Source organism: Cyprinodon variegatus, unplaced genomic scaffold, assembly GCF_000732505.1.
Source record: "Cyprinodon variegatus isolate N-32 unplaced genomic scaffold, C_variegatus-1.0 Scaffold1402, whole genome shotgun sequence".
Classification (NCBI taxonomy): domain Eukaryota; kingdom Metazoa; phylum Chordata; class Actinopteri; order Cyprinodontiformes; family Cyprinodontidae; genus Cyprinodon; species Cyprinodon variegatus.
Window position 1 is genome coordinate 100,305 of NW_015151855.1, and position 9,242 is coordinate 109,546.

At 44.7% G+C, this 9,242-nt stretch overlaps 2 protein-coding genes across 3 annotated transcripts in view; one reads left to right on the forward strand and one right to left on the reverse strand.

Moving 5' to 3' along the window:
* Positions 1 to 3,612, forward strand: part of LOC107103237 (heat shock 70 kDa protein 12B-like) — a 7,322-nt gene extending 3,710 nt beyond the window's left edge. The window contains exon 5 of the mRNA XM_015402813.1: positions 3,233 to 3,612. Within this exon, the coding sequence (XP_015258299.1) occupies positions 3,233 to 3,612 (380 nt within the window). The remainder of the gene's footprint in view (positions 1 to 3,232) is intronic.
* Positions 3,613 to 3,646: 34 nt separating this feature from the next.
* LOC107103241 (glutaminase kidney isoform, mitochondrial-like) overlaps positions 3,647 to 9,242 on the reverse strand; it is a 37,638-nt gene continuing 32,042 nt past the window's right edge. For both annotated transcript variants that reach the window (XM_015402816.1, XM_015402819.1), the window contains 4 exons: positions 5,437 to 5,498; positions 4,107 to 4,183; positions 3,964 to 4,027; positions 3,647 to 3,868 (listed from right to left, as the gene is read on the reverse strand). In XM_015402816.1, the coding sequence (XP_015258302.1) occupies positions 3,721 to 3,868; positions 3,964 to 4,027; positions 4,107 to 4,183; positions 5,437 to 5,498 (351 nt within the window). In that variant the 3' untranslated portion in view covers positions 3,647 to 3,720. The remainder of the gene's footprint in view (positions 3,869 to 3,963; positions 4,028 to 4,106; positions 4,184 to 5,436; positions 5,499 to 9,242) is intronic.

A 9,242-nucleotide genomic window follows, 5' to 3' on the forward strand; every position in this document is an offset into this window, starting at 1 on the left:
TTTCACATTGATTCACGATTACAGCTGGTATGCGATAGAAAGAGCGTTGATCTCCACCTCCACGGGCCGTGCAACCAACAATTACACACGATTTCACCATTTTTCACTGTCAATACTGCCTAAGGCTGCCACCCAATATGGCGGACGCGCTGAGTAGTCACGTGAGCGGGACGTCACCTGAAAACCCCCTATTAACCTCGAGGGACCATGAATTCTTTTTAAACCAATTTGCTCTTTTAACTTCTTTCAGTCAGTAAGTCGCCTCACTAAATTCCACCAGTTTCCCCATTATGGGACAATACAGAGATTTTTCTATTCTAAACGGTAAATGGCTGGTACTGACATTCAGTCAGTCACCCATTGATGGCAGTAAACTGAATAGTAGCCACAGCTGCTCTGGGGCGCGCTCAGCGAGGCTGTGGGGCGCCGTTTGTTAAGCAGTCAGAGAATTAGGAGCAATAATAATGCTTATTTAGCTTCTTTTAAGAGAAAAATAAGGGGATTATTTTTTTCCAAGTAATTTTTTCAGTATGTCATTCATTCATTTATAAAGATTTTACTTTGTTAGATAAATATTTAGTTTGCAAATTGAATAAATATTTATCTCCAAATAGAATGTAGTAATTTCAATTAATTTCACAAACTAAATATTTAACTAGCTGCTAGCTAAATATTGAGCTAGCTCGGTGCTAGTTTTTTTGCAAGCATAGAAAACCGTTCATAGATCCAACAGGTAGCGCTCTGATGCAGGGATGGGAACTTTCTTCCATTTTTTTAACAAATCCTCATAATAAAAATAACTGTCAGAGTCTTGGTCTGTTTGTTCCTGTTTTTCTTGGTTTTCCATTTGTTGTCCTCTGCTGCCCTCTTGTGTCCTCCCTTGCTCTGTTTCTCTCTCCTGCCTGCACCTGTTGTCAGTTCCCTCGTCAGCCCTCTCTTGGTCTCTGCCCCCTTTAAAAGCCATCCCTCTTCAGTTCCTGGTTGCTGGATCCTCGTCTTACTTCCCGTCTATCATCTGCCTGCCTTGTCTCGTCTCTGCCTGGCTCCTAGTTTTGGTTTACCCCTGATGTCTCCTTGGTTCTGGTACGTTGTTATTTTCAGTTGGACTCTGATTCCTGCTTCTGGATCTGTGAACCAAAATAAACAGACTTTAATTCACCTCTTCCTACTGGTCTCTGCGTTTGGGTCCCCCAAACAAACACCGCCTCATGACAATAACATAAAATTCTGATTTCTTTATTTTGTTTTTATAATTTAATCAATGCAACCAAACCTAATAAATTAATGCTGTAATGGAAAATAACCTTAAAGCATGAAATATGGTACAGCAGAGTCACATGATGTGACATCTGCTCCAGGATGAACATTTAATTATCAGTGCTTATTATATATTTAAGTCCACATAGTCCTTTTTTTTTATAGTGGGCTAATACATTAATGCTACTTTTCACTCTTAAATCTTCATTACTCCAAAAAAGCAAAGAATAAAAACATTCTTCTCTCTACTTTGGCAATTTTGGCTTTATTTCTGAGAATTTACACCTTGGTTACTGTTGCTCAGGGTTCAAAGTAGATTTAAATCAAAAAGGGATCTGATATTTAAAAAAAAACTACACAGAGAATCTATATAAATGTCTTATAATGCCATGGCAATCTGGAACTAAATTTCAATATGTTAACTAAAATGTTGAAATATTCAAATAGATACAAACAAGAACTATGAGGGATAAATATTCAAAGTTCTTTGTACCTTTTAATCTTGGTCCTTATCCAAAAATAAACAGAATGCAATGAAATATTTGCTTTGTATATAATTTAGGGATTCCTTTTGGTAGAAAGAAAGAATGTTTAATATCACATGTTGTGAGCTGGAAGAAATAAAATCTTGATAGTAAAACAAAGGGTTTTTTTTACGCTTTGCAGAGGATGATCAGCCACATATAGTTTATTAAGGAGCGAGAGCAGGAAGAGCAGTACTGCTGAGTGCGAACCATCAGACTGGAAAGACGCATTTCTGAACAAGCACAGCTGGTCGAGCAGAGTTTGTCAGAGTTGAGCGTGCAGTACCGAACTATTCCGGATAATTTCACCCCTGCTGCCATAGTCCATCTGTGGTCATGCACAAATAGCACCGCTGCACGCAAGGTGGGCGCCGTGACCAAACAGGACGCAGTAGCACTGCTGATACCGCTTAGCAGATACAGAACAATGATGTGTTTTAATCCGTCCGACCACCCGCTAACATTTTTTATTTAGTCTCGTCAATGAAAACTCACACAGGAGTTTTCATGTTTTCGTCATCAAAGATCCATGTTTAGCTCATCAACTCTCATTATTGTCATGACAAAAAGGAGTGTCGACAAAATAATTTAGCATCGTTGACGAAAGCAACACTGGTTCCAGCCGAGTATGTCCAACCAGAACTAGAACCAACACAGAGGAGCAGCATTTAGTTTCTATGCTCCACTGATCGGCTACAAAGTCCCAGAAGGCTGGAGAAGTCTTGTTTAGCTAGCAGACCAGAACCAGTATTGGTCACATTCTCTTTTCATCAGTGATCTGACGTTAGCCAACCCTTTTCCCCCAGAATGATGGGTCCTCCACCAGGCTTCAGAGTGAGGGCTGTTCTTGGGGGCCCACTGGACACAATACGGGTTTCTCATGAGAAGAACCAAACAGGAGCCTCAATGCAACCAAAAGAAAGACAACTTTATTGTAAATGTAATAAATTACACAAATATCAGTCTCTAGACAGATTTCATACTCTGTAAAGTCTCTGAAATGACGACATCATCACGCCCCTCCTGCGGACGGCGTCGTTGTAAAATACATTCAGGAAACAATCATCGTTTTGACGTCGGAGGAGAACCAAGAACCGCATCAGAGCAGCGGAGACACAACTCACACCAAGATTCATCACAGTCACAAACTCACAGCAGGTCCGTTCAAGGAGACGAACTGAAGCAACAGAACTAAACTGGGACTCTGATGCAGTCCCAGTCTTAAGCTTATAAATATATATGTATATATCTGGATATGTAGAATCTACGGTAGACACAGGTTACAGATATTCAGACGGTGTTCTGTGGTTGGAACCATAAAGTTAAGCTGCTCACAATAAAAACACAAAGCAAAGCAACTATCTAACTCATGACGTTTCAGAAGCCTGAGTGCTGAAGAGAAGACGGCCACAGGTGGCCAGCGGGTCTACGAGAGGCCAGTGGGTCTACAGGAGGCCAGCGGGTCTACAGGAGGCCAGCGGGTCTACGGGAGGCCAGCGGGTCTACGAGAGGCCAGCGGGTCCACGAGAGGCCAACGGGTCTACGAAAGGTCAGCGGGTTTACAGGAGGCCAGCGGGTCTACGGCAGTCCAGTGGGTCTATGGGAGGCCAGCGGGTCTACAGGAGGCCAGCGGGTGTACGGGAGGCCAGCAGGTCTACAGGGGCCCAGCGGGTCTACGGCAGTCCAGTGGGTCTATGGGAGGCCAGCAGGTCTACAGGGGCCCAGCGGGTCTACGGCAGTCCAGTGGATCTACGAGAGGCCAGCGGGTCTACAGGAGGCCAGCGGGTCTACGAGAGGCCAGCGGGTCCACGAGAGGCCAACGGGTCTATGAAAGGTCAGCGGGTCTACAGGGGCCAAGTGGGTGTACGGCAGGCCAGCGGGTCTACAGGGGCCCAGCGGGTCTACGGCAGACCAGTGGGTCTATGGGAGGCCAGCGGATCTACAGGAGGCTGTCCAGGTTTTTCTCATTGCTGCTCTTGTGGTCAGAACCCTCGGGGGGGGTGTACTTCTCTTGGTACTGCTGCAGGACAGTGACCACATCATGGTGGCCGAACTGCACAGCTTCCTCCAACGGCGTGTTCCCCCACCTGGGCAGAGGAAACATGGACTTATACAGAACCAACTGTTGTCTCTACTCTTCAGAACCAACAGACCTTAGGAAACCGGGGCAGCTTGGACTCACCGGTCTCTTGGTACTGGATTCACCTTGCAGGCCTCCAGAAGGAAGCGGACCACCTCCAAATGTCCTGAAAACACACAGAGAAACCCGAACGGTCTGGTTCTGTTTGAGAACAAGATAACCAATGTTTCCTGGTGAGGGTTTACCTTCAGCTGCTGCCACGTGGAGCGCAGTCCGGGAGTCGTAGTCCCTCTGCTCCATGTCCATGGAGGACAGGGCGAACCTAAACACACAAACATCTAGCTTAGATTTCAGAACCACGAATCACACATCTGGTTCTGATCCACTAGAGATCAAACAGATTTTAAAGCAGATCAGAATCAGAATCTGGATCCATCCAGATTTCCATCTGTTGCACCGAGCTTCACAGAGAGATCAGATCTACAAACCGAGGCGGGTAAAATCCCCGATCAGAACAGTCCAGTTCTGAGCGTGGTTTTAGGTTCCATGTTCTGGACCTTTGGTGAAGCCTATATATAAACGGGACGGTTCATGGTTCATACCTGATGTCATCCAGTCTAGAACCAGTTTGGACCTGGATTTGGGTTCATTGTTCTGCTAAAGATGAAGAACTGCTTTATTATTCCATCCTCTTGTCTCACTGCTCCAGTATAACTGGTTTAATGGTCCCACAGGATGATGCTGACACCACCGTGCCCCACAGTGGATGTGGTCCTCTTAGGTGTGTCTGAATCCTCCAAAAGGCTCCATCTTTGTCTCATCTGAACGTCCAAGCTTCCCCTGAGGATATCTGGCTTGTCCAGGTTGTTCCTTTGGATCAGAACCCTCCCAGTCTAAGCTGGAGCTAAACTGGTGTTTTAGCAGTTGGGAGCCAATGATCCCAACACAGATCAAAACTTCGTTTGGAACAAATGAGACGAAAACAGCCTCCCAGAATCTCAGCAACTGGAAACATTCGGGTCAAGAGGTTGGCCCATTTACATCAACCGGGCTGGTTCTGGCCGGGAGCGCGGTCCAATACTCCAGCAGAAGCTTGATGGTGACTGCAGAAAAACCCCTGAAGTAAAGTTTTCTGAGAAATGTTTGTGGGGTGTATCTAGATATAAGAGCCTACACATAGAATTTTGACCCTTTTCTGACTTTAAGCTGGTTCTGACATCATTGAACAATTTAAATAAATCCTAAAAATTAGTCTATTTTTCATCAGTTTGTAAACGTCTGACTGGAGCGGCAGGTTTTCACCAACATCAACCAAGCTGGATAGTTTGGGAAACTGAATAATTTCGTAAGGATGAGATGAGATAATAGAATAAAAATAAAAAAACATCCAGAATCATCCAGAAACACTTAGAAATCTCACATTCATAAAGCATTTTCATGCTTCTTTCTGCTCTGGAAAAACGTGCATCTTTAGCCCAGTAGGGGGCAGTAAAGTACAAAGCAGCTTTATTAAAGCTTCTCCATGCATGTTGGATGGATTCTGGTGGAGAAGAAGAGCTGAAACTGTTGACTCACCTCCTCAGGGCTGAAACGTCTCCTGTGTAGGCAGCAAACAGCAGGTTGACCACAGACTTCACCTGAGGACACAATCAGAGACACAACATCTTCACAGGGGGACTCTGCAGCCTTCTGGATGAAGGATCATTGGAGATGATCTACAAAAGGGGCAGCTGATAAAACTGATCTAAGAGGAAGATGATCTCTTCTTCCTAACAGATTGGTTAAAACATTTCATTATAAGTTATTTAAAAAAATAACCAAACCAAAACTGTACACTAAGGTGAACCTTTTGGAAGCTTTAACTCTGCATGAAGCTCAAAATAAATCCTGCATGAAGACCGATGAACCATGAGGCGTCTGGTTCAGGGGAGTGGACCTGAAACAAGGCGTCTTAGTGACCGTCTGCATGTGAAGCCTAGAGGTTAGTCTCTAGTCCTGAACCATCAGAATGAATGGATCTACAAACGGTACCAATCAGGTTAAAAGGAAAAATATAACCAGCTGGCAGAAAACATTCAAAACCTGCTTAAGAAAAGAGGAGCTGATGGAAGGTTTGAATCAAAAATCCAAGTTGATCGGATCTGTTTCAGGTTCGCTGGTCCAGTCCTTGGTTTGGTTGTTCTCCTGTCCCGGAGTTTGGACAGGGTTCTAAGAACCGTTTTCTGGTTGCTGCCATTGGACAAGAGATTGAACACATCAGCCCTTCATAATGGATGCATCAGAACCAGGCTGACCCGGCACAATGAACAGGCAAACCAACTCACCATGAGGGGCCCCGAAAACGGTTAAAGCCGACATCCCAAGTTCCAAAAACGATGAGCGCTCTCTGACAACCAGTCGCCTGGATCACTCGTTGAACAGCATCGCTTTGGACAGATCCGGTGCACAGGTTTCACCAGCAACCTCATCTCCACACCCCACTCTCCCTTGTTGTCTGCGCAATCAAAGTAGTTCTTATCCGCACACATTAAAAAACACCACCTCGCAGAGTGTAAAATCCGGAATAATTTATCCGACTCGCGGGCATCCGTGAAAAACTATCTATATCAGGGAGACTCCCGGAACTTCCGGGAGACTTGGGATATCGGTTAAAGAGACATTATGGAACTACTTTGGCTTTTTATCAGTAGCAATCAAGTATTTCCTTAATAAATGTTCTGCCAAAGTCCAACAACAATCACATTCAAAATGAAGCATTCCATGTCTTACGTAGGTGGCAGTGCACCTAATGGGAGACCAACTTTGATTACGGCCATCTTTGATTATGGTAGCCAAATGAGGACAAACTTGTTAGCCTTGAGTAGTAGCACCTTTACAAGTAGTGCCATTGCTAGCTGATCTACATTCTTTAGTAGCGTGGTCGTAATGTCGCTGTATTTCACATGAAAGAGCTTTTCAGGAGTGAATCTACTTCCATGGTCAGGTAGCAGGCTATCGTCCACAGAAGCAACAAGCTACATCCCAGGCATTTCTAGACCTTAAACACATCTCTCCTTCTCCTCTCCCGACACCGACGTAAGGCTGAATCCCAATCCCTAACCACTAACCTTCCAGTATCAAGTGTCACTTCCAATGAAGTCACACTCACAGCTGTGGAAGGTGTCTGGATTGCAGGGGGGAATTAAATGTGAATGGGACGGCCTCTTCCCTCCAACAGAAGAGAAAAGCAGTCATTGCTATGGCAACACGTTGCCAGCCTGTGTGTGTTACTGTAGCTCTTTGGCACAGGTTGATATGAAATTAAAATTGCCCCTTTCTTAAAACAAAAATACACATTCAGATAAAACTATTTCAAAGATGACCTTCCATTTTGGGATTAATGACGCGTTTTTTTCTTTCCTAACTTGTGATTTTCTGTCAGAGTGATGAAGGCCCAATCTCAAACCGGCCCCTAAGCACTAACCCTCCGTTTGCGTGTTCCCACTGAGAGTCCTCCACATTAAGGGCCATCCAGACCCTGTTGTGGGTAGGGCCAGTGGACCGTCCAGTCCCTAAATAGCCGGTCTGCATCAGATGCAGGTTCGCTGGAATTATGCAGCAGGTGTAGCGGCGGCATGGTGGCGGAGGAAACACGTTCATCCAAATGTAAATTCTGCTGGTTTGCAGCATCTTTGTCACACTGAATGAAAATCACCCCCAACACACACACACTTTCAATCACGGCGCCTTACACAGCTGTGAGGGTTGACATCATTGGGAGTGACTTTTGATGGTTAAGGGTTAATGCTTAGGGAACAGTTTGGGATTCAGCCAAAGATGCAAAAGAACCGTTGGAACTTACATTTGGATGCACATTTCATCCGTCAGTAGCTCGCTCTTACACATGCTGCCAAATTCCAGCGACTCTGCACTGATGTAGGCTGTGTCCGAAGCTGCACCCTAAACCCTCAATCCCTCCATCCCTATATAGAGCGCGGACTATATAGTGAACTTTATAGTGAACTCCGTTCGGACAGACGATCGCTACTCTTTGCTCCCCGTTGGTCCCATGACTCCGACTCACTGCACGGCACCATCTTTATCATTTGTTGTCAAGAGCGGGTCAAGAACTCTCCTCACAAAGCATTTTGGGACATATCTCCCCATCCATTGACCATGAATGATCACTACTTTTGAAGGCGCATTGTGGAAAATTTCGAGTCCACTACTTTCATCCACTAGACGTTCGGACCCTCATCTAAAATAGTATAATCACTATATGGTGCCCTATATAGTGATTAGGGCAGACATCCTAAGACAGCCGTAGACTCACTATTTAGGGGCTGAACGGTCCACTCTCCCTACCCACAAACCATGGTTTAACAAAAACCATTGTTTCTTTCCTGTTCTCTGTGAGAAACATGCTAATAAACAAACCTTCATAGTTTTAAACCAGACTTTCGGACACTGTAGCATCATTCATGTCTGCCGTTTAAGGAAGTCTGTCCGGGTTCAGCTCAGGAGTCTGAATTTTCCTTCCATACCCTGGATAGAGCTCTACTGTTGACCCATGAAAGGAGAATGAACAGAAGCTACAATATGAGGAATTTGGGTTGAACTTTGAACTCCTGCAGGCTGACATCATCACATTTCTGACTCTCCACAGTAATGATGGTTCCAGCAACACCGATTCTTCGGTGAATGTGTCGAGCTCTAAAAGCAAAGACCCGTGTTGGTGCGCGTATCGCTTCAAGAAGATTACGTGACCGATACAGGAGCTGTTTGGAACCAAACTGTTGATAAGCCAAAACAAAATCGCAGATCTTTTGCAGTTTATCATTAAATTTATTAGGAAATATGGGGCAGCCTGAAGGCAAAAGGGAGGTTTCAGCCGAGTGGGACCATTTTGATCTCATATGTTTTTATTTCGGGCTGCGTAGTGGGTCTACATGTTCTCCCTGAGCATGCGTGGGTTCTCTCCGGGTACTCCGGCTTCCTCCCACAGTCCAAAAACATGACTGTTAACTGGCTTCTCTAAATTCTCCTTAGGTGTGAATGGTTGTTTGTCCTGTTTGTCTCTGTGTTGCCCTGCGATGGACTGGAGACCTGTCCAGCGTGGACCCCGCCTCTCACCTGTAAACAGCTGGAGATAGACACCAGCACCCCTCGCGACCACAGTAGGGATAAGCGTGACAGAAAATGGATGTTTTCATTTTCTTGTTCCTGTTCCTCTCAGTTACAACTCATCCGATTTCAAATTGACTCTTAGTTTCCTATTCTTACTGTAGTTATCAAATAAATAAATCCTAGTCAACAACCGTCCTTATTCATGTGTTTACTTAAATTTTCTAATTATGTTCACATTTCTTAATTGTATCTAAACATTTCAAACATATATTCAA